General features: G+C 43.8%; 1 protein-coding gene across 1 annotated transcript in view; it reads left to right on the top strand.

The window, feature by feature from the left end:
- The window catches only part of abca2 (ATP-binding cassette, sub-family A (ABC1), member 2), a 132065-nt gene that overhangs the window by 90720 nt on the left and 13399 nt on the right, over nt 1–27946 (top strand). Inside the window, exons 25-41 of the mRNA XM_063489427.1 lie at nt 1968–2088; nt 2187–2477; nt 8006–8227; nt 9625–9727; nt 10312–10637; nt 12213–12426; nt 15453–15558; nt 15635–15746; nt 15842–15902; nt 17922–18096; nt 18191–18306; nt 18899–19046; nt 19294–19417; nt 19719–19851; nt 24441–24561; nt 24708–24886; nt 25079–25220. Of these exons, the coding sequence (XP_063345497.1) occupies nt 1968–2088; nt 2187–2477; nt 8006–8227; nt 9625–9727; nt 10312–10637; nt 12213–12426; nt 15453–15558; nt 15635–15746; nt 15842–15902; nt 17922–18096; nt 18191–18306; nt 18899–19046; nt 19294–19417; nt 19719–19851; nt 24441–24561; nt 24708–24886; nt 25079–25220 (2694 nt within the window). The remainder of the gene's footprint in view (nt 1–1967; nt 2089–2186; nt 2478–8005; nt 8228–9624; nt 9728–10311; nt 10638–12212; nt 12427–15452; nt 15559–15634; nt 15747–15841; nt 15903–17921; nt 18097–18190; nt 18307–18898; nt 19047–19293; nt 19418–19718; nt 19852–24440; nt 24562–24707; nt 24887–25078; nt 25221–27946) is intronic.

Genomic DNA, 27946 nt, shown 5'->3' with positions numbered 1-27946 from the left:
ATATGGTCTGGCTAATTGCGTAAAAGACAATGTGTTTTAAATTTAATCTAATTCAATTCAGTTTTATTTATATAGCACCAAATTACAACCACAGTTACTGCAAGGTGCTTTTGTAAACTAACAACTCTACAATAATACAGAAAACAACTCCCTTGGTGGCTGTGGGAAGGAGAACTCCCTTTAACAGGAAGTAACTTCCTGCAGAACCAGGTTCAGCAAGGAGCAGTGATACTCTGTGATAGGTCGGCCGTGCAGGGAGGAAGACAGTAGAACTGTGGAAGAGGGCCGTGGATTAATAATCGATGGATGGATGAATGGGTGGATTTGGCCTGCACCAAGCAGACCCCCCACCGGGCACCAAAGAGGCCCAAGCCAGGGGAAGCAACTACAAATGAGTAGCAGTAGGGAGGGGAAACCCCCAACCTCCATGACCATGGCCTGCAGTGGGCAGGGCTCAGCAAGGCCCAGGCTCAGGCCTAGCCAAATATACATGTTCCCAAAAGGAGACAAGCAAAACTGAGAATGAAAAAACTAAATGGGATATAATAAAAACGTAACATGACATAAATAAAGAACAAAGATGTGGAAACCACACAAGTAGTACTAAAATGTTGAACTCAAAATGCTAGTACAAAGACCCAGGACTATCACTGTAAGTGTGACATAAAAAAAAAAACGGGAAGAGGGCAAATACTTTTTAACAGTGTTGTAGTACCCCAAAAGATCTTAGCATGGTGTGCAGTGTCCTCAAAGAAATGGACAAACTGGACAAGTGGACAAAAGAAGACCCATAAAGGCCTACAAACCGCAATTCAGTTTTATTTATATAGAACCAAACAACAGTCGCCTCAACGCACTTTATATTGTAAGGTAGACCCTACAATAATACACAGAGAGAAAAACCCAACAATCATATGACCCCCTATGAGCAAGCACTTTGGCGACAGTGGGAAGGAAAAACTCCCTTTTAACAGGAAGAAACCTCTGGCAGAACCAGGCTCAGGGAGGGGCGGGGCCATCTGCTGTGATTGGTTGGGGTGAGAGAAGGAAGACAGGATAAAGACATGCTGTGGAAGAGAGATTAACAACAAGTGTGAAAACTACCCGGAGCAGATAACCAGTATCTAAAAGCCATGTCCTTTAGAAACGGGGGAAAATACAGCACCTGACACAGGACTACGTGCACCCGGCCCTTCATTTGACCAATCTACTGTTTGCTGAAGTCACATCAGAAATGATCTAACTGTAAGAGTGGCTGTCAAGAAGCCATTCTTAAGGAAGTATGCCAAGTTGTGCAAGAACTAGACTGAAACAGGCCTTAAGAATGAAGCCAAGTGTTTCATTTTTGTATCAAATCCTCAATTTGTAGCAATCAAAAGAAAGGTGAGCATATTTACCGACCTTTAAAACATCTTGTCATAAATTTGTTATGATGTTTTACAGGTCGATCTCATAGTTTAATGTGACAACTAAGCCAGCAGTGTTGGCGATTGTGTTCAAATAGATGGAAATATGAAAGGGAAAAAGTACTGACAGGTTTCGATCTATCATGGAGTACCATGTGGTAAGCATTGGCAATAGCTTCATTTTTTAGTGATCCCAAACACACTGCAGTGCAGTAAAAGCATATCTGGGTAGACAAATTCCCAGTGAAACACTATCAGCCATTCACTGACCTGCCCAGAGCCAGGAACTCAATATTATTGTAGCGGTGTGGAATGATCTTGACAGAGAATGAAGCAAAAGGCAGCAAACATCCACAGATAAGCTTTGGAATATCCTTCAAAAAGCCTGAATAAGTATACATGAAGACTACTTCAAAATAAAATAAAAGAAAGCTTGCCTTAACGAGTTCATTCTGTGCTGAAGAATAAAGGTGGTCATACATAAAGACAGACTTTGTACACTTCTAACAATCTTCAAACTCTCATTTTGCCTTATTTACTAATTTGCCATTGTGCCTCCAGGCTTTAGAGAAGAGCTTGGACTCCCTGGCACTGACTAGTTTTGGGGTAATGGACACCACCTTAGAGGAGGTCTTTCTCAAAGTGTCTGAAGAGGACCAGTCTCTTGAAAACAGCGATGCTGGTGAGCACATGTTTCTTATATGTTCATATGTGTGTTTTGACTTCATCAGTTGGCACATGGCTGACATGATTACCTTCTTCCCTATTATCTCTGAGCAGACATAAAGGGTTCACCAGGGGGGAGCTCTGTAGGGAAATCATCAATCGGTTCAGAAGGTTTCGGGGGACCACAGGGTGAGACAGGATCCCAAGTGGAGCCTGAAAAGCCAACGGTGGAACTAAACAATCTGGTGAAGGGCTCCACACTAAGCCAGAGCCAGTCTTCTCTAATGTCCTCCTCATCTGTCGGCTCAGTAAGAGGCGATGAAGGAGGGCTATATACCGACTTCTATGGAGATTACTGTCCGCTCTTTGACAACAGACAGGGGGCTGACTCTGCCAGCCTCCAGGGTAAGACAACAACAACTGTTCTTTGCCATATCCTTCATGAATTTATACACAAATTAAAAACATTTGTTTGTTTGTTTGTTTTTTGCTGGTTTATTCAAACAAATCTTTACAAAACCATTCTCTTACTCTGCTGAGGCAAATGATGGTGTGGTGCACTCTATTGGTTTTAGCATCTTTAAAATGTGTCAAGAAATGATGGTTGGAGACCAGATGATGCAGAGTGACAGTGAATCCAAAATTTGGGAAAAAATGACCTTAATAAAAGAACAAGTCAATCATCCGTCCATCCTTCCCTCCCTTGTTATGGGGGCAACAGCCTAAGCAGAAAAGCCCTGATCTCCCTCTCCCCAGCCACCTCACCCCACCAGTGTGTTACGGTCTTGCTCCAAAGCCTCCTGCAAATGGGTCATGCTGACAATACCTAACCTAGGAGGCACCGAGGCAGCGTCCTTGTCAGATGTCCGATATGTTCTTCTGATATGGAGAAGTAGCAGCTCTTGTTCCATCCTGCATCTGAGGTTTGACTAATGGACAACCTGTCCCTGAGAATAGACCTTTCTAGGGAAGCTGATGAGTGTGACCCCCTTGTAATTATCCACAGCATGTCTTTATCCCGTTTTCCTTCTCTCACCCCAACCGGTCGTGGCAGATGGCCCCGCCCCTCCCTGAGCCTGGTTCTGTCGGAGGTTTCTTCTTGTTAAAAGGGAGTTTTTCTTTCCCACTGTCACCAAAGTGTTTACAATATAAAGTGCCCTGAGGCAACTGTTGTCGTGATTAGGCACTGTATAAATAAAATTGTCTGTGAAGGTTCTCAGTCATCCAGGTCATCGTAGTCAAAGGAGTTTGCGAAGAAAAGCGTCTGGACTTCTTTAAGTTGCTTGAAGACGTTTCACCTCTCATCCGAGAAGCTTCTTCAGTTCTAAGGTCAAATGGCCGAGAGTCCCAGATTTAAACCCAGTGGGAGTGTCCCCCCAAAGAGGGACAAAGGACCCCCTGGTGATCCTCTAATCACATGGGCCAAGGTGTGAAGGCGGGTGTGGGACCTAATCAGCCAGGGTTTCGGGTGAGCTCATTGTGAAACCTGGCCCCACCTTTTAAAAAATCACCTTTTAAGTGAAAGGATAAGACCATTTCACTATAGATGCCCTCCAGATCAAGATCAGCCAGACTCTGCAGGAACTGGAAACCCTTCTACCCTCTCCAATCCTAGAAGAGGTTTACAAGTTTGTGGACAAGGCTCAGCGGGCCCAACACTCTAAAGGAAAAGAAAGACAACGCAGGAAATTTCACACCTTGCTTTCAAAAACCCACACTCCTCAGTTGGAACCCACACAACTCAGAGAAGAAAACCCACCTGAAGACAGTCGGGAGAAATGGGTAAAGAACTTTTCAGACCGGAATCTCACTGAACCTGAAAAGAGGGTTTTAGCCAAAGGACTCAATTTTGCCATTTCTCCGCAACAGTTGCCCATAGTGGACCTCATCACAGCCACAGAAACCGCCATACGGATTAATAAATTGTCACAGACAGAAGCAGAGCAAATCAGGATGAAAGTCTCAGCCACCCTCTCCAGTGCGAAAGTCCCTCCGTCTAACCTTACATTTCAAGAAAAGAAGGCCGTCGCTTCCCTGAGCAAAGACCACAACATCACTATATTACCAGCGGATAAGGGAAGGTGCACCGTGGTCCTAAACACAACAGATTACCACACAAAGATCACTACTCTCCTCAGTGACAACAACACCTACGAAGCTTTAAAGCGAGACCCCACAAGCAGCTACAAAAAGAAAGTTATAGCTTGCCTTCAAGACCTTGAAAAGGACAAAATCATTGACCGCATTACATATCACCGCCTTTATCCAGGGGATGCCATACCCTGCATTTATGGACTTCCTAAAATCCACAAGGAAGGGGTCCCACTCAGACCCATAGTCAGTAGCATAAACTCAGCCACTTATAACATTGCGAAACACCTTGCTATCATTCTTGCACCTCTCGTGGGGAACACCCCACACCACATCAAGAACTCCACCGGCTTCACCGACACGGTCCAGAAACTTACCCTGGATCCAGATGAAACCATGGTGTCCTTTGATGTAGTCTCTCTCTTCACTTGCATACCCACCACGGAAGCAGTGGAGACTGTCAGAAAACGACTACAAGAAGACAGCTCCTTGGAAGACAGGACCAACTTCACACCCAATCAGATCTGCACACTGTTAGACCTCTGCCTTACCACAACATACTTCAAATACAACGAAGGCTTCTACAGACAAAAACATGGCTGTGCCATGGGCTCCCCCGTGTCACCTATTGTAGCCAACCTTTACATGGAGGAAGTGGAGAGGAAGGCTCTTGGCTCTTTCAAAGGAAGAGTACCCAGCCAGTGGTACAGATATGTAGATGACACCTGGGTCAAAATCAAGACACAAGAAGTGGAATCCTTCACTGCGCACATTAACGCCGTGGATAAAAACATCAAGTTCACCAGGGAAGACACAAAGGATAACTGTTTGCCTTTCCTGGACTGTGCCGTGCACATTGACGAGAATGGAAACCTCAACATTGAAGTTTACCGGAAGCCCACACACACAGACCAGTACCTCCTCTTTGACTCCCATCACCCTCTGGAACACAAACTTGGAGTAATCAGGACCCTACACCACCGGGCAGAACATGTTCCCTCTAAGCCTGAGGGAAAAAAGAAGGAACACACACACGTAAAGGAAGCACTCAAAACATGTGGTTATCCTAACTGGGCGTTCATAAAGTCAGCAAAGAGGCACAGAAAAGAAGATCAGACACCAGCGAGGGAGGATATGAAAGACAGACGCAACAACGTTGTCATCCCCTATGTAGCCGGTGTATCTGAGAAACTCAGGAGAGTTTTCTCCAAGCACGACATCCCAGTGTACTTCAGACCCAGCAACACACTCAGACAGAAACTGGTTCACCCGAAAGACAAAACTCCAAAACACAGACTTAACAACGTGGTGTATGCTGTACAGTGCAGCGAGGAATGCCCAGACCTCTACATTGGAGAGACCAAACAGCCACTTCACAAGCGCATGGCACAACATAGAAGAGCCACCTCCACAGGACAAGACTCAGCAGTCCATCTGCATCTTAAGGATAAAGGACACTCTTTCGAGGATGCCAACGTTCACATTTTGGACAGAGAGGACAGATGGTTTGAAAGAGGAGTGAAAGAGGCCATCTATGTCCACTGTGAGCGACCATCTTTGAACAGAGGCGGTGGTTTACGACACCAACTGTCTGCCATCTATAATCCAGTTTTGAGTTCCCTCCCCAGACGCCTTAATGCCCACTCACATCCTGGGCCATCTGACCTCAGGAATTCACATGACAAGGTGGGGCCAGGTTTCACAATGAGCTCACCCGAAACCCTGGCTGATTAGGTCCCACACCCGCTTTCACACCTTGGCTCATGTGATTAGAGGATCACCAGGGGGTCCTTTGTCCCTCTTTGGGGGGACACTCCCACTGGGTTTAAATCTGGGACTCTCGGCCATTTGACCTTAGAACTGAAGAAGCTTCTCGGATGAGAGGTGAAACGTCTTCAAGCAACTTAAAGAAGTCCAGACGCTTTTCTTCGCAAACTCCTTTGACTATAAATAAAATTGAATTGAAGGAAACCCTCTGATCCCCCCCTTCTTAAAGATGGGAATCACCACCCCAGATCTCCATGCAGTGCTGCAGAGGAGTAACAATCAAGACAGCCCCACAAGATTTGGAGCCTTTACAAACTCAGGGCAAACCTCCTCAACCCCAAGGGCATGGCTAGGCTCTGGGTCCTCTACAGAAGATGTGTCAGTGGATTAACATGCTTAAAGTATTCCTTGCAATGCCTGACTACATCATGAGTTCAAGCCAGCAGCACCCACACCCACTACACACTGTGTAAGTAGTGCTCTGCTTTCCCCTCCTGTACCACTCATTTGCCAGAATTGCTTCAAAACAAACTGAAAGTCTCTTTCCTCATCAAACTGCTGCAGCAACCAAGTTTTTGCTTCAGTTACTGCACGAGACGCATTCTCTTGTTCTGCCGGTAACCGTCAGCTGCTCACAGTGTAGTAAGCCCAATAAAAATTCTTCTTCAGCTTGAGGTTTACCCTTACCTCCTCTGTTCACCATTTGGTTCAGGGATTACCACCACAACAGGCAATAACATCTTAGCCGCAGCCTCAGCAATGGAGATGGTGAATATGGTCGATATAGACTCAATATCAGCCTCCTTCAGACTGCTGTCAACATTCTAGTTGAAGAATTCCCAGAGCGAAGCCTCTGCCAGGCATTCCCAGGGCACTGTCACAATACATTTAGGCGTGCCAGGTTCAATATCCTCGTCCACCACCTGAGCATTACCAGGCGGTGGTCAGTTGACAGCTCTAGCCCTCTCTTCATGCGAATGTTCAGAAAAGATCAGAGAGATCTGTTCTGGATAGATCAGAAATCTGATAATACAATAAGACAACTGATCATCAACCTACGGTGTCCTGGTAGCATGTGTGCGTATGGGCACCCTTATGTTCAAAAATACTGTTCGGTGTGAACAAACTGTGATTTGCACAGAAGCCAAAAACAGAACCCTGATCTGGTTCGGATCAGGCAGGCCATTCCTCCCAGTCACCCCGCTTCAGGTCTCACTGTCCACGTGAGTGTTGAAGTCTCCCAGTAAGAAGACAGAGTCACTAGATGGAGCAGTGACTTGAACAGTCCAGGACCTCTCCAGGAGACTGGTTCCAAACCAAAGCCATGTGTTGAGCCGATCCTGTTATAGTTAGCCAATATCTCTCAACCTCACACACTAACTCAGACTCCTTCCCCACCAGAGAGGTGGCATTTCATGTCCCAGCAGCCAGCCTCGATATCTGGGGATCAGACTGCCACAGCCTCCATCCCTGACCACTGCCTGACACATGCAATGTTTGAATGGATAAAATGTCAGCCAAAGACAGAGTATCTGTGGAGGGATATAAAGATGGCAGTTCACAGGCACTTCCATTCATGTCAAACAGAATTTAAGATAACTGAACAAACAGGTGTGCAGAGGTGGTAAATATTTATCTAAGATGACTTCAAGTTGAATATGTTTTTAAAGGAAAGAATAGACTTTTTGTTTTATAAAAACACACAGTTATCACTCTCATCATGAGTTTAGATGCTTCCATTAGAAAAGACGTTTAGAAAACAGAGTGCTCAAACCCATGAATCTCATGGCTCGTTTCAGGTTTTAGTGACTTGTATTGTCAAAATTTAGATGAATATTTTCATTAGTTTATTAGTTAATAAATGCAAGTTACAATGCTACAACATTAAATGTTTTTTTTCTTAGTTTTTGTTTTTCTTTAGATCTTTTTTTCTTTTCATGCTTCTCGAATAAAAATGCTCATAGTGACCAGAATAGTGTGAGCACTAAAGAATCATACAGACCGGCGTTGTGATTACTGTTCTCATCCATATTTTGTCAGTTTGTCTATTTCATGTTTTCACGTTTTCACTTTAGGAGATGCAGAGAACCCCTTGTCACCAGAGCCAGAGGTGCTGGAAGGGCAGGGCACATTCAAGTTGGAGGGTTGGTGGTTGAAACTGAGCCAGTTTCACGGACTTATTATCAAGAGGTTTCACTGTGCCAAGAGGAACACCAAGGGTCTCTTCTCTCAGATCCTCCTGCCTGCCTTCTTTGTCTGTGTGGCCATGACCGTGGCCTTATCTGTGCCCGAGATCGGTGAGATTTTACTTTTCCTTTGGTAGGTTTTAATATTGCTGCTGTACCAAGAAGATAAACAGGATTGCAGAAGCTGTCTGTATACTGTTAAACAGTTCAATATTTAGATTTTGTACAGAGCTCTTAATACTTTAACAGTCTATTACAAATAAACTGCTGAGCGGGCTCTCAGCAGTTTAGATGATATAAGTTGTTGTGATTTGGCCATATGTAAATAAAACTGTATTGAGTTTCACATTCATCGAACAGTCTTTGTTCGTGAACATCTTCCTAAAATAGAAAAACTTAAAGTTCAGTTTTAAAATACGTGGATAAAACTTTACAAGACAAATGTTTGAACCAAAGTATTAATATGAATCATGAAGGTGGTACACTAAGATTAGCAGCAAAGAAACCGAGTAATAGAATAGAATAGAACAGAATAGAATAGAATAGAATAGCCCTTTATTCCTGCACGATTGACAATGACAATAAAGTATCAATGGTAAGACAGCAGGAACAAATATATACAAACAAGAGAAAGGCACATATTGGAGAACAGGTTGCAAAGTGCTTAGAAGTAGTGATAAGGACTCTGAGTCCACGAGTGAGTGACTGATGAGGGTTACTCAGACCAGATTGTTGAGCTGGGTTGGCAGGGTGGGGTGTGGGGGGATAGTGTCTGAATGGCACAGGGGAAGCAGCTGTTTGTCTGGAGGTGTGGAGCCTGACTGACCTGAGACGTGAACCAGAACCAGCGGTGGGTCAAACGGGTAATGCTGCACATTTAGTCAGCAGGCGTGACTGTGATCGCTGCCGCCATCATTGTTGATTTTTTGGAAAGCGTAAATGGCGAGGAGGACCAGGAGTTTTACACACAGTGCCAGAGATTCATGTCCGTGTCCTGCAGCAATCACCTGAAATATTCAGAAAAGAGCCCCCGTACAGAAACACACTCACATACATATGTGAGTGTGTTTCATGTTTAAATTTAGTTTTCACATTTTATATAAGAACAGAGCAGCGTAGTTAAATAATCATTTTCTGCTTTCATGCTTAGAAACGGAGGGCATCAATAATCATAGACTGAAAGCGTCACTTTGTCGTCTTGTTGTTAAGAGTCACAGTTTGGCTCATCGTGACTTGTGGAGCTCCTGCAGCCAGCTATGAAGAATGTGTGATATACCAGGGTGGAGGGTAGCAGTAGCTGGTGAGCATGCTCACTTCAGTAGATATTGCAGATATTTAAATTATTTGTTTATTTTATTCATTCAACAGTTAAAACAGTGGAGCTACTAAACTAATGAAATACATGGGTTTCTAGGGCTCATTGCACTTTATTTTTACAATTAGCTGTAAAATCTATGTAAAAAGATCCCTGATTAATGGATTAATGTTCTGTGTGAATTATTTTACAGGAGATTTGCCACCCTTGATCTTGTCCCCATCTCAGTATCATAACTATACCCAACCAAGAGGCAACTTCATCCCTTATGCCAATGAAGACAGACCCCAGTACAGGTAGAATGATGTTTAATTTACTGATAAACTTATATAACTCATGCAGATGTTTATAATTAAAACTAAATTTTGCAGATGTTTCTTTGACAGTGAAGTCACATTTCTGTGTTATTTCCCTGTGAAACTCAGCAGCTGTACATTTACCAAACAAACTGTTTGCCTTTGACTTCTTTTATATTACTCGATATTAGAAAAGTAACTGCTCATGCTCACTCTAGTGCACGCTAGCCTGAAGTAAAGCAAGTACAGCAACTTGATTGACAAATAACAGTGTGTAGGCAAAAAAACTATGTTTGATGAAGTATTTCTGTGAATTAAACTGGAACATCGCATCATGTTTTGGACTAACTCATTCAAATAACCTTATATATTATTCCATGGAGTCCTATCACCTCGACCTGTAGCAGAGCTTAGCAAGGTTAACCAAAAGAGATCTTATTAGTCCAAATACTGGAACCTTTAGACGTTGAAATAAGCTGTTACTTTAAACAAAATCCTGGTGCACAGCAGCATTTTGCTCAAGTCCACATTGACACAGTGGAATAGAAAGAAATGTGACTGACACATCTTTGGCCCACTCTCAGGAACAAGCTGTCACCAGACGCCAGCCCACAGAAGATCATCAACACCTTCCGCCTGCCCTCGGGTATCGGTGCTACTTGTATCCTCAAAACCCCCTTCAACAGCACCCTGGACCAGCTGGCACAAACCCTCAACCCCAATGCCAATAACTCCAAAACCCTTGCTGCCAAATACTTTGATTCTATGTGTCTGGACTCCTTCACTCAGGGCGTCCCCCTCTCCAACTTTGTCCCCCCACCACCTTCGCCAGCACCTTCAGATGACCCAGACTCTAATTTTGAGGACGGTCTGTGGAACCTAACAGTCACTCCTCCAATTACAGTTCATAGTAAGTACTTCCATAATATGCCTGCGACCCATTTAACATATGTAGCTCTATATCTGAAAATCAAGACTTGACTTTAAACAAAAAAAAATAAAATAAAGGAACACTTTGAAAACACATCATCATGCTGAATGTCTAAGGTGATGTGGTCCAGGTAATATATTAGGAATGAAGGATGACACATCATTTGATGAAAATGATCAATCTACAGAGGGCTGAAGTCAGGCAGCCCAGAAGTCAGAGTGAAAAAATGATGCAGCATGCGAGTCTGTTTGGTGGAAAAATTAATTGCAGCAAAATGGTAGACCCCCACATGCTTGTATGCATGCCTGACGATGTCGAAATATCCTTCTAATGAGATCTCCTGAGTCTCCTGGAAGATCTCCTCCCAGATCTGGACCAAGGCATCAGTGAGCTCTTGGACAGTCTGATGTGCAGAAGCAGAACATATTCTCCCACAGGTGTTCTATTTGAAGGGAAGACTGGGGACCACTAAGTAGTATCAGTTCCTCCGGGAATTGCCTGGATGCACCAGGAGGAACCCAGGACCCACTGTCAATGACAGCTGCCTAGCCTCATAGGCTTGTGTATCTGCCTGACCATCACTGACTAACCAGCAAACTGGTCATACTGGTTGATGTTACAGATTGCATAACTTTCTCTATGGCTTCTCCGGACCCTTTCACATCTGTCTCACAGTAATAATAACAGGGCACCACTGCTGGACCTGCCAGTTCTGGTATGGTTAAAGGCCAGTCAGGCTCCACAGTGCTGGGCAGTGACCACAGGGCCCCACTAAAGGACCTCGGGCTCTCAGGCCCTGCTTATGATTGTTGGGTTAGAGACATTGACAGCAGTGGGCTGCTGGCTGTCACTTGTAGGTCTCTGGCAGCACTCATCCTGTTCCACCTGCAGAAAGGAGCAGATACTGGTACTGCTGATGGGTTAAGGACTTTGTGCGGTCCTGTCCAGCTATCCTAGCCTGTGTCTCATGGCATGCTGAGACACAGATAACCTCTGATAATGAAATGCATTGATGTGCCTCGCTGTAGGAGTTGGCCTGCCTGTGCAGCCTCTGTAGGGTGCAGGTAGTACTTCATGCCACCAGTAATGACGCTGACCCTGCAGTCAGAAAAGATAAGGAGACAAACACTGTCAGTGGCCTTAATCTGAAAACCATTTCTGTTTGGGGGCTGTCTTGTTGTTGCCCATCTAGTCCACCTGTTGTTAATATTATTAACACCAAAGCAGCTGAAACTGATTAATAACCCCTCTGCTCCTTACCTGACCAGATCACCAAGTTTAATTTATGTGATACTGTGATTACAAAGTGTTCCTTTCATGTTTTTAAGCAGAATATGGTTATTGTCTTATTATTATTATTTTGCTTATATGGACCAATAGACAGGTGTACTGATGCCTACATTTCACTTTGGACAGTGTCTTGGCTCATTGGGAGAGCTAATAAATAATTTCTAATGCAATTTATTCCCCGTGTGTTTTTTCTGTTTTGAGAAGTCCACGTGGACTAAGAAAAAGATCAGCTGAATGAATGATGACTCTTTCACTTTTGCTTAGAGCCTGTTACATCTCCACCTACCTTTCCCTTGTCCATCCATGAGCCGGTGCGCTGCGTCTGCTCTATGCAGGGGACAGGCTTCTCCTGTCCCAGTGGGGTAGGAGGACAACCCCCTCTCATGAAGGTGGTGACCGGTGACATTATGGTGGACATCACAGGCCGGAACGTCTCTGAATATCTGCTTTTCACATCAGACAGAGTGCGGCTGCACAGGTAGGACTGCTGCTGGAGCAACTCTAAGGAAACAGCCACACAACAGTGATACTGACAACATACTGCAAATTGATGCTTTGACTTTTCAGTGTAGAATCTAATTACACAAAGTTGGATCACCTTAGTTTAAATAGAATTATAACTTATATGTTATATGTCATGGGCTGCTACTGGGAGCTCCTCAGCCACAATGTGCATTAATGGAGAGCCTGAGTAGCTGCGAGCTCCCCTCAGAGTACACAGCAGGCATCATTATTGAAACATGTGAACACACGCAGAGACACAGAGCATATAAGGCAAAAACAGAGTTTGTACAGTTCTTTATTCTTCCACACAGCCTAAGCTCTCTTAGGTAATCTTCAGGAACAGTTCTCCAGGCTTCTTGAAGGATATACCAAAGCTCTTCTTTGGATGTTGGCTGTTTTCATCATGTTCTCTCTTCCAATTTTTGTCAACACACATTGCTTCAGTAATGCTGGGCTCTGGGGAGGCCAATCCATGACTGGTGCTTAGTGTTTTTTCTATTTAGGTTTGCTTAGTGCTCTGGCAGTGTTTGGGATCATTGTGATGTCTGTGAAGGTTCTCAGCTCAGGTCATTATAGTCTAAGGAGCTCAGAAAGAAAAACATCTGGACTTTTTTAACTTGCTTGAAGACGTTTTATCTCCCATCCGAGAAGCGTCTTTAGTTCTAAGAGCAACTGGTGGAGAGTCCCAGATTTCTAAGCCCTATGGGAGTGTCTCTGAGAGAGTCATGGACCCACTATTGATCCTCTGCCTAATCACGCGAGCCAAGGCGTGAAAATGGATGTGGATGAACCAGTTTGTGTCTGAGTGTGTGGCTGGGTCTGAAGTACACTGGGATGTCGTGCTTGGAGAAGACTCCTGAATTTCTCTAATAAACCCACTACATGAGGGGTGACAGTGCTGTTCTGTTTGTCCTTCCGATTTTCTCTAGCTGGTGTCTGATCTGTCATGGTCCCTGTGCCTCCCCGGCCAGCCCAGTGTGGCCACAAGTGTTTGTTATTTTACTCTCTCTCCGCTCCCCTCGCCTTGCTCTCTTTCTCTCTCCGCCTGGGCGGAGCTCTGATTTGGCTCCCGCCCTTGGCCCACGCACCTGCAGCTGATCTCCGGTGATTTGCAGCTCTTCTTAAGGCAGGGGCTCTGAGCTACTCGTCGCTGGAATATTGAGTAACTCTCGTTAGCATTGCCTGGCTTCATTGTGAATCGGTTGTTCCCGTGCTTGCCTCCGACTTACCCTCGTCTGTGTTTATAGATTTACCTGGATCTGCCCGTTTGTGACCCCTGGACCCCGTGAGTGTGAGTGGGCTGCTTGTGTGAGGATTGTTTGGACAAGGAGCGGAGCAAGTGTGAAGAAGTGTGTTTCCCCAGCCTATTGATCCCCGGGACCCTGGTGTTCCCCCCCCCTTCACGTGTACATAGCGCACCAGAGTGATTAATAAAGTATTGTTGAACCGTGCTCTCTCAGTCTGCGCCTGAGTCCGTTCCACCACCGTGACATGATCTTCTTTTCTGTGCATCTTTGCTGACTTGATGAGTTTCCTTTACATGTGTGTGTTCCTTCTTTTTCCCTTCAGGCTTAGGCTTAGGGCTGTGGTGGCTGTGGCTCAGGTGGTAGAGCAGATCAGCTACTGATTGGAAGGTTGGTGCCTTCCCCAGTCTGCATGTCAAATATCCTTGGGCAAGATACTAACCCCAAGTTGCCCTCCGATGCGTTCATCAGAGTGTGAATGTATGTGAATGTAGATTAGTTTGCACTTGTGTTTAGAAGTGCTTGTGTGAATGGGTGAATGAGGCATGTTGTATACAGCGCTTTGAGTACTCTGGGAGAGTAGAAAAGCGCTATGTAAGAATCAGTCCATTTACCATCTGGCTTAGAGGGAACATGTTCTGCCCGGTGGTGTAGGGTCCTGATTACTCCAAGTTTGTGTTCCAGGGGGTGATGGGAGTCAAAGAGGAGGTACTGGTCCATGTGTGGGCTTCCGGTAGACTTCGATGTTGAGGTTGCCATTCCCTTCAATGTGCACAGCGCAGTCCAGGAAAGGCAAACAGTTATCCTTTGTGTCTTCCCTGGTGAACTTGATGTTTTTATCCACGGCGTTAATGTGCGCAGTGAAGGATTCCACTTCTTGTGTCTTGATTTTGGACACAGGTGTCGTCCACATATCTGTGCCAGTGGCTGGGTACTCTCCCTTTGAAAGAGCCAAGAGCCTTCCTTTCTACTTTCTCCATGTAAAGGTTGGCTACAATAGGTGACACGGGGGAGCCCATGGCACAGCCATGTTTTCGTCTGTAGAAACCCTTGTTGTATTTAAATATGTGGTGGTAAGGCAGAGGTCTAACAGTGTGCAGGTCTGATCGGGGTGAAGTTGGTCCTGTCTTCCAAGGAGCTGTCGTCTTGTAGGCGTTTTCTGACAGTCTCCACTGCCTCCGTGGTGGGTATGCAAGTGAAGAGAGAGACTACAGCAAAGGACACCATGGTTTCATCTGGATCCAGGGTGGTTTCTGGACCTTGTTGGTGAAGTCGATGGAGTTCTTGATGTGATGGTGGTGTTCCCTACAAGGGGAAGGTGAGGTGTTTGGCAGTGTTGTATGTGGCTGAGTTTATGCTGCTATCAATGGGTCTGAGTGGGACACCTTTGTGGATCTTTGGAAGTCTACAGGGTATTACATCCCCTTCATCATGTATGATGAAGAAGCTTCTCGGATGAAACGTCTTCAAGAAGCTTAAAGATGTCCAGATGCTTTTCTTTCCGAGCTCCTTAGATCATTGTCACGCTGAAGAGTAAATCATCAATCAGACACTTTCCAGATGTTATTAATGGTGGATCAGTATTTGCTGGTACTTTTCTGAATTCCTAAGTCCATTAATTTTGCCAAGTCATACGCTCTTATTGTAATTGTGCATTGCTCTTTGGCTACATTTCGTCTTGATTTCACATGGATACAGTAACATGCACATACTGGTTTTTCTTAACTGTTTTTCTGTCTAATTAATTTTGTTACAGATATGGTGGTTTAACAGTGGGCAACATTCAGAAATCAATCCCAACATCTTTTGGTAGAAATCTACCACCTATGGTTCGCAAAATAGCGGTGCGCAGATCAGCTCAGGTAAAGACAAAGACGCAATGACTCTAAACTGGACAGGTACAGTATACAATATTGCTAACAGTGCAACTTACTCCAGGTTCTCTACAACAATAAAGGCTACCACAGCATGCCAACGTATCTGAATGTCCTCAACAATGCCATCCTGCGTGCCAACATGCCTCCCTCCAAGGGCAATCCTGCTGCCTACGGTAGACACGCCAGATATAGCTGCTGAATAAAGTTGTGCCAGTTTGGTTGGTTATTTTTAACTACACAACAGATTGTTTGTTCTGTTTGTTTGCAGGAATCACAGTAACAAACCACCCGATGAATCGCACCAGTGCCAGCCTTTCTTTAGACTATTTGTAAGTGTCTGTGGCTTTACCTTATATATTTATGTGATAGATTCACATTTCTGACTCATTGTTCACGTAAATGATGAGTCTTCATTGTTGGGTAGCTCTGGAAGAAGAGCAGACCATCTACTAATCAGAAAGTTGGTGGTTCGATTCCTGGCTCCTCTAGTCTGCATGCCAAGAATCCTTGGGCAAGATACTAACTAAGTTGTTCTCCCATGCATCCAACAGAGTATGACTGTGTCAGTGTTATATAGAAAGCACTTCAATAGATGAAGCACAGAAAAAGTGTTTGTGTGAATGCGGCAGGTTGTATAAAGTGCTTTGAGTGTTCAGATAGAATAGAAAACCCCGATGTCAGAACCAGTCCATTCACCATTCATCAAACAGAAAAGTTAGTCATAGACTTCCTTAACCCTCAGCTGTAAAACACTGGGTGTTGTCACCCTTCATGGACACGCTACTTTGTGAACACGATAACTCAAGAACAAGGCGACATGATTTTCAAATTGATACCATAGGTGCATCTCCTAAAAATCTCAGATGAGTTTGGATCCTGTTGACCTTGACTCAAGTTCTGCTAGGAGGCTTAGGAGTAGCACTGGCAGCTGCCAGTATTTTGTCTCTTCTCTTCTCTTCATTGGAGTTAAAGTACCTGAATTTTAGGAGCAGGACCACGCCTCCAAACAAGCTCCTTTAGCTTCTTAGCCTCTGTCAGTGCGCCCCAGGGCAGCTGTGGCTACAATGTAGCTTGCCATTGCCAGTGTGTGAATGTGTGTGTGAATGGGTGAATGACTAAATGTAGTGTAAAGCGCTTTGGGGTCCTTAGGGACTGAGTAAAGCGCTATACAAATGCAGGCCATTTACCATTTACCATCTATATATGCTCCCCCAGCTCTACAAGCTGTTCATTCTCGTTTTCGTGCCCCACCCTCCTTCCCCTTTTTCAATTCTTTCACTTCTCATTAATTCATGGGGGATCTGCCAGGCCCGGGAGCCGCCACCTGTCCCCTCTGTAGCCTTCCCCAAACTGCAGCTCAGTTCATGTTTAAGCCATTCACCTTTATCTACTACAAACACTGTCAAACCTAAAATGAGGACGTGGGTCCAGCGAGTGAATCCAGCCACATGGCTGATGGCTGCTACTCCCTGAGCCTGGTTCTGCTAGGCCTCTCTTCCTGTTGGAAAGAAGTTCTCCTAAAAGGGAAGGCTTCTCCTAGGCTATTGTCTATTAACCCTGGAGAACCCATGGGGTCAGATCCGACCCCATTGGTTTTCTAGGGAAACCATGGGGTCAAATTTGACCCCATGGTTTCTCCAGGGTTAAACCCCTTTTCCATTCGTATCTACTCAGATCGACTCGGCACGTTTTTCAGGGTTTTCGGTTAGGTTGTAGTACCTGGTACCAGGTACTTTTTTAGTATCTGCTCGCCCGGGGTTCCAAGCAATCCGAGCAGGAACTAAAATGTGACATCATCAGACTGAATGCCACCGATTGGCTGGTCAGTAGCATCACTTGATGAGTCATGAGAGCGTCGGTTTCTATCACATTTAACTTAGCCTACTCGAAGACGAAATGCTGGTTTGGCAGCACGTAGTGAGGCTCCAGATGCTTTCAGTGTGAAGTAACTCCAGACTGCCGACACCTCTCACACACCACAGCTGCTCTATCATATGACGCATACTGCTCCGACGTGCTGAGGTCACTACCTGGGTTACGCCATGTTGCGAGTTTTGTGAGGTAGTGATACTGTATATCAGATCATTCCATCCCAGTTATAACTGTGCTTCGGAAAAACAAATAGCACAGGAGCCAGAAAGAGGCCTGAGAAGAGGACAGATACAGAGAGACACAGAGAGAGAGAAAGATTCCTCCTTTACTGTAAAGATTGATGTATAGCTTTAATTTCAGAGAGTTTTGCATAACTTTATGAATTTTTCTATCAAAAGTGCTTTGAAATGACTGTTGAGGACAAATACTGTAAACTGAAATTGAACTAGCTCTTCTCCTTGTTTTTGTACCTGCAGGCTCCAGGGCACAGATGTAGTGATTGCCATCTTCATTATTGTAGCCATGTCCTTTGTCCCAGCCAGCTTTGTGGTTTTCCTAGTAGCAGAAAAATCCACAAAGGCCAAACACCTGCAGTTTGTCAGTGGCTGTGACCCAGTCATCTACTGGCTAGCCAACTATATTTGGGATATGGTGAGGATGTGATGTTGCAGATGTGAATGTCTTACTAAATGCTTTAACGTGTGTGCAGCTCCTGAACACGGTTTCTCCTTGTATCTGTCCTCAGCTGAACTACCTGGTACCTGCTACATGCTGTGTTATTATTCTGTTTGTGTTTGACCTGCCAGCCTACACCTCTCCAACAAACTTCCCTGCTGTCCTCTCTCTCTTTCTTCTCTACGGGTGAGACATCTGTCTGCACACACGATTTTTCACCTTGGTTCTGAGTCTCTGCTCACATTGTTATGTAGTTTAGTTGTATACTGACTTCCATTAAATAGACATAATATACAGAAGTCAGTCCACTTCCACCACCTGCACTTTTCCTTGTAGCGCACAGTTCAGATGTTTGGTGCCAATGCATTATATGAAGTAACATTTATAGGGATGCTTTTATTACTCCTAAAACCAAAAACTACATTCTTTATTAACATATTATCATCACTTTGCCTTTCTCTGATATCAGCTGCACACTTGTATTTTTAACAGCTGTAATTTTATAGCATTAGCAAACTATTTTCACAAACAGGGAAAAATATTAAAAATCACATGTTGTGGTGGTTCCGGTACAGTGGATGTCTCCAGGAGCCCATTTTGTCATATTGACATGCAAACTCAGAATCTCAGAACAGTACCGGCTCTAGTATCATGCTAGGTAATGTCCTGTTTAGCTGCAGTTTTCACAAAACTCTACTAATTGTCTAAATGTAAATTAAATACTAAGATCTTTTTTTAAACATGAAAACATAGCAAGTTTCTTTCTTCCCCTTTCCAGGTGGTCGATCACTCCCATAATGTATCCTGCATCCTTCTGGTTTAAGGTTCCCAGTACAGCCTATGTCTTTCTCATAGTCATCAACCTCTTCATAGGCATCACTGCAACTGTTGCAACCTTCCTTCTACAGCTCTTTGAACATGACAAGGTCTGTTGGATTCTTATATCTTACCTCAGACACATGTTGACAGACATTCTGTGAGCTCAAAGCCAAACGCCATCACTCGTTTCCCCTTCAACAGCAAAAGTACAAATTTGGAAGAGATGGTGATCTTTGAGTTAGATCACCTGCTCTTCCACATACTGGAATAAATACTACAAAATGGAAAAGTATCTGACATGACCTTTGCTTTTTACTGTATTTCTTTCTTTTACTTCTTTTTTTCTTTTTGCAGGATTTGAAAAAAGTGAACAGTTACCTAAAGTCCTGTTTCCTCATCTTCCCCAACTACAACCTGGGTCATGGCCTGATGCAGATGGCCTACAACGAGTACATCAATGAATACTACGCTAAAATAGGTACACTAAGCACCAAGCTGGCTAATTACAATAAAGTTAAGAGAAAATCTTAAATTACTATGATTTATTTAACAGAGATGAACCAACACCTCTTGCAAGAACCTAAAAGTTGTGCTATACATACTTAAAGATTTATAAGGGTATTCAGAACACATTCTTAGTTTGGTGCTACAGATTTTATCACAAGATTTGTTGACAAAAAAGATTTACAGTCTTGCAGGCTTTTTTGTTTTATTCATAATGATTTTAGGAGATTGAAGTGCAAAGCTGCACATTAAGTTGTTGTAATTATGTGTTTTAGGGCAGTTTGACAAGATGAAATCACCATTTGAGTGGGATATTGTGACTCGAGGACTTGTTGCAATGACAGTCGAAGGCTTTGTTGGCTTCCTCATCACCATCCTCTGTCAGTACAACTTTCTGAGGAACCCCCCGTGAGTTTTATATATATATAGTTTTGAACTGGATGCCTACCACTTAGTTACACAGAGAATCTATGCTGAGAGATCTACAGTTATAGTTGGCTGAGGACTGTACTAAAACTGTACTTACAATATAAACAAAGGGTACGTTAAAAACACAACTAACCATGAATGACTTAACAACAGGGAAAAAAGGGGAAAAACCCCCAGAACTTATGTACTGTACCAAGCCGGCACCAAAGCAGCTTTCAGATTGATACTTCGTATATAAGACAAATAATGTAGTAGGGTTTCCTGCTGTTACACAGCTTTAAAATATCAGTGTGGCAGGGCATGGTCTGAGGCGCAGCTGCTTAAAAAAATAAAACAAAATAATTCCCCTCTCGCCCCTGTGAGCGGTCTAGCCTTCATGCTCGGGTCCTCTACCAGAGGCCAATCCAATTTTATTTATAAAGCAATTTCAAATACCCAGCACAGGTGCTGTACAGAAAAGAAGTTAAAAACAATAGAATAACAGAAAACAGCAAAAATAAGTAAATAAAACACAGGGTCTTGCGCAGTATCTTAGCTGTTCCAGGACTGCACTATTCTGGACAGACAGGATCTTAGCTCGCACCCACTTTGACCTCGGGACTGCCAGTCCATACTCGCACAGATGTTTCTGTATACTATCCCGTGCACTTGGTTATGGCGTTCCATGTATGCCCTGCCTGCTAGCATCTTGCACCCTGCAGTTATGTGCTGGATTGTCTCATCTTTACACAGCCTGCACCTGGGGTCTTGCCTGCTGTGATAGACCCCAGCCTCTATGGATCTTGTGCTCAGAGCTTGTTCCTGTGCTGCCATGATTAGTGCCTCTGTGCTGTCTTTCAGTCCAGCTTTGTCCAGCCACTGGTAGGATTTCTGGATGTCAGCCACCTCTGCTTTCTACCAGTGGTACATAACGTGCACCCTTCGCAGAGAGCTCATTTCCGCCACTTGTATCTGCAATCTCGTTCTTTCGTTCACTACCCAAAGCTTGTGACCATAGGTGAAGGTAGGGACATAGAGAGCTGAAGGCAGGACATAATTAAGAGCTTCACTTTATTGCTCAGCTCTCTCTTGACCACAATGGACTGGTACAGCATCTGCATCACTGCAGCCACAGCACCAATCTGTTTGTCAATCGGATTGGTGCTGTGCCTGCAGCACTCCCCTCGCTTGTGAATAATTATTATTAAACCTTTATTTAACCTGGAAAATAGCACTATACCCTAAACAAGACCTCAAACAGCTGCAAACAGCTGAGCTGGAGGCCGCCACCTGATGAAGCTAACAGAACCACATCGTCTGCGAAAAGCAGAGATGAGATTCTGAGACCACAAAAAGTGAAAGCCTTGGCTACACCTAGAAATTCTGTCCATAACAATTATGAAAAGAATCGGTGACAAAGGGCAGCCAAGTCCATCACCCACCGGAAACAAGTAAAACCTATTGCCAGCAATGCAGACCAAGCTCTTGCAACAGTTGTATAAGGATCGAATGGCCCGTAGCAATGGGCCAGACACCCCATATTCTCGGAGCACCTCCAACAGGACAGTCTGAGGGACACGGTCGAATGCCTTCTCCAAGTCCACAAAACACACGTAGACTGGTTGGGCAAACTCCCATGCACCCTCAAGTATCCTTGAGCGGGTAAAGAGCTGGTCCAGTGTTACACGACCAGGACAAAAACCGCATTGTTCCTCCTGTATCTGAGGTTCGACTAACGGACGGACTCTCCTTTCCAGCACCCTGGCATAGACTTTCCCAGGAAAGCTGAGGAGTGTGATCCCCCTATAATTGAAGCAAACCTTCCAGTCCCCTTTCTTGAAGATGGGAACCACCATCCCAGTTTGCCAGTCTAGAGCTACCGCCCCTGATCTCCACACAACATTGTATAGGCGTGTCGACAAAGACAGCCCTACAACTAACATCCAGAGTCTTCAGGAACTCAGGCCGAACCTCATTTACCCCAGGGGCCACCAAGGAATTGTTTAACTGCCTCAGTGACCTCGCCCACGGTGATTGACGACCCATCCCCCTGGATGGACGACTCATCCCCCTGGATGGACGACTCATCCCCCTGGATGGACGACTCATCCCCCTGGTCCCCAGACTCTGCTTCCTCTATGGAAGGAAGAGGTGGGATTAAAGAGGTCATTGAAGTTTTCCTTCCACCGTCCGACGGTCCAAATCAGCAGTGCTCCACCCACACTATGCAGAGTGTGGGTGGAGCATTGCTTTCCCCTCCTGAGTCACCTGACAGTTTGCCAGAATCTCTTTGAGGCAATCTGAAAGTCTTTTTCCATGGCCTCTCCAAACTCCTCCTACAGTTTAAGTTTTTGCTTCAGCCGCTGTTAGGTTTAAATTGTTAAATGTTATCATTGTGTTACTTAAATTTGTAAGTCTTAGTTCAAACTGTATGATCAAAGACATTCCTTTGTTTCTATTGCCCTCCCCAGCCTGTTGGTGGGGGAGGCTGTAGTGTTTTATTATAGGCACATCCTATGTGAAGGTTCTGTTTTCTTGTTTAGTAAACTTCCTGCTTTTATGATCCTTTTGTGGGCAGGAGGTCACACAAACGCACCCCCAAACACAAACACACACACTCACATGCACACACACACATTTTCGCACATGCATACACACACACACACATTCTCGCACAGGCATACACACACACACATACACACATGGTACCTTATCTTTTGTGACCATAGGGTGATTTTACAGTGGGTGGTGCTTGTGTGTACTGTAACTGTTTTCAATAAAAGGAGGCAAGCGGAGGCCGGTTCTTCGAAGTGGTCTGACCGAGGGCAGAAGGGCTGCTCTGAGATCCTTCCCTTGCGCAAGTAAAATCGCTGTTCGTCTTGCTTCCTTGTCGTTAATGGGAATAAGTCTCTAAACCAGCGGGGCCTGTGGAAGCGCAGACCCAACAGCCGCTGCCCGAGCCAAGTTCTGCTTGGCCTTAATCTGTGTAATTTGAGAAGCCAAAATCAAAATCTCAGTGAAATTGGTTTTCACTATTCTTTGCTTCTCACGAGAAGTATATGGCTAACGTGAACAGAGATGGCACGATACCACTTTTTTATGTCCGATACCGATATCATAAATTTGGATATCTCCCAATAGTGATATAAATCTGATAGAGTATATTTTATAATCAATGAAACGTTGTTTTTTTTTTAATATCTTGCTGCATTTTGCACAAGTTCATACTTAAGTTTAAAAAAACGAAACTAAACTAAAGCTATTCTGTTATACCTGTATGCAAAAAATACACTGCAGCCAAAATCTTTCATAGTTCAGCAACACTGATCAATCTAATTTACTTAAACCTGCACCATCCTCCCCATTCTGGTATTTTAAAGAGTACTTAGTGGAAATATTAAACAACCTAACTAATAGGGTTGCAAACTCCCAGCAAAAAAATAATAAAAAATAGGGAACCACCCAATTATTTTTCTACAATAATTAAATAGATTCAACATCTTTCTTCAACAGAATTGCAGACTGCACAGATGGTTCCCAAAGGAAAAAGTACTATAGCTTACTAGGGTATATTAGACTTAATAGTTCCTACACAATAATAATATTATAATGGACTTCTATACATTTTACATCAGGTGAAAACTTTAGTTTTAAGATTCAGATATTTATTTATTAAAAACTAAACATGAAAATTAGAAAGAAAAGTATTTCTTTGTGCCCCCCTTTCCCTGTTAATGCCCTACCTGGCCCCCTGGCTAAACTTTGCTAGATCCGCCCCTGCACAGTTACCAGCTGTCAGCTACGTAGAAAAAGATCCTGGTGTAGAAAGTAATATTAAATAAATTCTAACAACAGCTTATCAAGCTTAAACGTGCTGCTGTTGTTCAGCCGCTGGTTTCCTCTTTCTGGCACAAAATGGGCCAAAAACAAACAAGAGAAAAAAGCCGATCAGCTGATCATTGATCAGTTTCATGATTGAAGTAGCAACAGGAGAGGGAGGGGGAGAGGCAGTCGCTCCATATATCGGTTGTTAAGCTTAACGTGGGAATGCGTTACAAACATTCAGAGATGAACTTACACACTTGTTTTACTTCTCGCTGGGATAACTTTCTCGGAGATGAAATGCCGGTTTGGTAGCGAGGCTCCAAATGCTCAACCAGACCGCCGACAGGTCTCGCATGCCACAGCCGCTCTATCACGTGACGCATACTGCTCCGACGTGCTAAGGTTCTGAGCTGAGTTACGCCCTGTCGCAAGTTTTGTGAGGTGCTTTTGGGATATTTAATGGATCGGATTACATTTTTTATTTCTCTCCGATATCCGATCCAATAATTTAGGTCAGTATCGGACCAACACCGATACGTAATATCGGATCGGTCCATCTAAATACACATACTTTTAAAATACAAATACGTTTAAAAAATGTTGTTGTAAAAGTCTTAACAATACAGTTCTGTAACTGCAGACCAAGGAGAAACTATGCTCATATCCCCCTTCTTGTAGTTGATAAAAGATATGTAAAGACAAGTGGAATTACTGGCTGACCTAAAGTGAATATGCTAAAAGATGACTGGAGTATATGTGCTTAGGAGGGTGCCGGTCAGCTCCAAGCCTATAGATGACGATGATGTAGACGTGGCCTGTGAGAGACAAAGAGTGCTGCGTGGAGACGCTGACAATGACATGCTGAAGATCAAGAACCTAACCAAGGTTAAACTTTAATATGTACTTTGCTAACTTTTACACAACTACATATCTTAAACTATTCGTTCAGTTATGCCATTACTTTAAAATGATCCTACTCTGTTAAAGTGGTCATTACTATCAAAAAGTTAGTTACATTGCTTGATCCTCAGGTATACAAATCCAGAAAGATGGGACGTATCCTTGCAGTGGACCGCCTGTGTCTGGGTGTCCGGCCTGGAGAGTGCTTTGGATTGCTAGGAGTAAATGGAGCTGGGAAAACCAGCACCTTTAAGATGCTGACAGGAGACGAGTGTACTACTGGAGGAGAGGCTTTCATTAACAGAAACAGGTTAGTGGCTGAAATAACAGAGTGCACTGTAAATGTTACTGTAACATTCTTAGCAGATACTTTAGCAGCAAATGACTGATACTTAGTTGCCAGACATCAAATACATGGGCACTGACTATAGTCTGGGTTTGTACTGCAGGACCACTGCTGAAGTGATGCCAAGTGTGTGTGTGTGTGTATGCATGTGTGCAGTATCCTGAAGGACCTGTTACGTGTGCAACAAAGTATCGGCTACTGTCCACAGTTTGATGCTCTGTTTGATGACCTGACAGCCAGGGAGCATCTGCAACTTTACACTCGCCTCCGTGGCATTCCTTGGAAAGACCAAGAAAGGGTTAGTCTCTCTCTCTCTCTCTCACACGCACACACACACACACGCACACAACACACACACACACGACTTTAGGTTTACTAACAGAAACTGTAATCAAAATCGTAATAATAGAAAAAAAAGTATCAGAAAGTGAGGATACACCAGCATGTTGATCATGAAGATTTTGGCCAGTCCTCACTTTTTCAGTGAAGAGGATAATGCCTCATATTCATGACCAAACTCATTCTGGGTCCGGGCATTTCATAACCTTCCTACACACAGTCAAAGTATCACTGGCTAACTTGGAACATAACATGGATATATTTCCTCAGACAGTCGCTGACCCACTGCTAAACCAGCCAATTTACTGTACCAGTTACAAAGCCATGGTAAATGTAAAATGGACTGGTTCTAATATAAAGCTTTTCTATTCTACCTGAGCACCCAAAGCAGTTTCAACAACTTGCCCCATTTACCCATTTATACAAGCACTTTTTTCTGTGTGTGCAGGCTGTGTAACATTCACACACATACAGTTATGTTCAAAATAATAGCAGTGTGTTTTAAAACATGAGTAAAGCTCAAAATATAATAACGTTTTTATAACATTATAATATTTTTTATTTCCATTCATTGGGAACACTGCACATTATATTTTAGCATTCCTGTGAATCACTAAACCAATATTTAGTTGTATAACCACTGTTTTTGAGAACTGCTTCACATCTGTCCTGCATGGAGACGCCCAGCTTCTTGCACCTGTGAACAGGTATGGCAGCCCAGGATGATTGGACAACCTTCCACAATTCCTCTGCATTTCTTGGTTTTGCCTAAGAAGCAGCATTTTTGAATGTTTTGAATGTGTTTGGGTTCATTGTCTTGTTGAAACACCCATTTCAAGGGCATTTCCTCTTCAGCATAAGGCAGCATGACCTCTTCAAGTGTTTTGATATAAGCAAATTGATCCATGATCCCTGGTAAGTGATAAATAGGCCCGACACCTTAATAAGAGAAACAGCCCAATATCATGATGCTTGCACCACCATGCTTCACGCTCTTCAGAGTGTTCTGTGGCTTGAATTCAGTGTTTGGGGGTCGTCTGACAAACTGTCTGCGGCCCTTGGACCCAAAAGGAACAATCTTACTTTCATCAGTCCAGAAAATGTTTCTATATTTCTCTTTAGGCCAGTCCATATGTTCTTTGGCAAACTGTAGATTAGTTTCACACAAGCATTTTCACAGGTAATTTCAGACCGCCTCTGATATCCCTGGAGCTGATTATTGGCTTAGTCTTTGCCGTTCTGACTATTGTTCCATCCATTCGAATGGTAATCTTCTGTTTTCTTCCACGTCTCTCTGGTTTGGCTTTCCATTTTAAAGCATTGGAGATCATTTTAGCTGAGCAGCCTATCATTTTCTGCACTTCTTTATATGTTTTCCCCTCTCCTCAATGTTTTAATTAAATCTCGCTGTTCTTCTGAACACTGTCTGGCACGATCCATGTTTCTCAGGTTTTCAGAGACGACTGCATGTACAACATGTGCTGGCTTCATCCTTAAATAAGGGCCGCATGAATGATACACCTGTTTCTTCACATGTGAATGACCTCACTGATTGGACTCTGCTATTATTTTGAACACGCCCCTTTCACTTAATTATTCAGTTACACAGACTCAGGTGCATTCATGTCATGAATGTTGGGTCTGTTGGTTTCTCTGACTCTGCTACACCTACTGATAAATTATTTGCCATGTAATAATATGATTTATATCAAAAACACTGACTGATCTGGTTAATCATGTTGGACTGCTATTATTTTGGACACAACTGTACATATTCCAGTGGTTGCATCGATTTCAAGTTGAGGTGAGTATCTTGCTCAATAATACGGCACAGAAACCAAACCAGTCTGCATGGAGGGATAAGAAAAGATGATCTGTGCCACTGCTTGAAAAAGCATTCTCTTTTCTTGTTTCCTCTCCCGTGCACCTGTTGTCCTCTATCTTTGAACCAAGGCAGGTGTTCGTAATGGTTTATATTTTTGTATCTGGACAGATTGACATCCATCTGCTTATCATTCATTTTCTGCTGTGGCAGCAGCTGTCTAAGCAGAGATGCCCAGACCTCCAACTACACAGTCACCTCTGAGGGGACATCAAGATGTTTCCAAGCCAGCAGAGACATAATCTCATAGCGTGGGTTTACCCCGGGACCTCTGCCCAGTACAGTGGTTCTTAACCTTGTTGGAGACACCGAACCCCACCAGTTTCATATGCGCATTCACCGAACCCCTCTTTAGTGAAATTTTTTTTTTTTCAAATTCAAGACATAGATGTTTTTTTACTGGTGCAGAAAATGATCCGTGCATGAACATCACCTTGTTCAAAGAACAAAACCAACACAATGCATGAACTTACAAGAAATTACATACCTGTAAATCAGTGTGACTTCTGCTGTTGCCTTTGAGAGACCAGTTCAGATATGCGTGGCTTCACCTTGGCAAGTGCCAGTCTCATGTCATTTTCACAGAAAAGTCTGTTCCTTTTCTTCGTTTTTATGTCCAGCATCGTCGAAAAGGATTGCTCGCAAAGATATGTTGTAACAAATGGTATAAAAAAATCCAGGGCTTTCTTAGCTGAAATGCGCTGAAAATGCGGTGCCTCAGAGCACTATTTCGCACATAGTTCACACATTCCACCACAGTTTTTAATACTTCTGCCATTGTTGGAGGAAAGTTTTTTGTTGCC

Source organism: Pelmatolapia mariae, linkage group LG12 (genome assembly GCF_036321145.2).
Source record: "Pelmatolapia mariae isolate MD_Pm_ZW linkage group LG12, Pm_UMD_F_2, whole genome shotgun sequence".
Taxonomy (NCBI): domain Eukaryota; kingdom Metazoa; phylum Chordata; class Actinopteri; order Cichliformes; family Cichlidae; genus Pelmatolapia; species Pelmatolapia mariae.
Note: the sequence above shows the minus strand (reverse complement) of the source record. Positions and strands in the feature narration are given on the sequence as shown.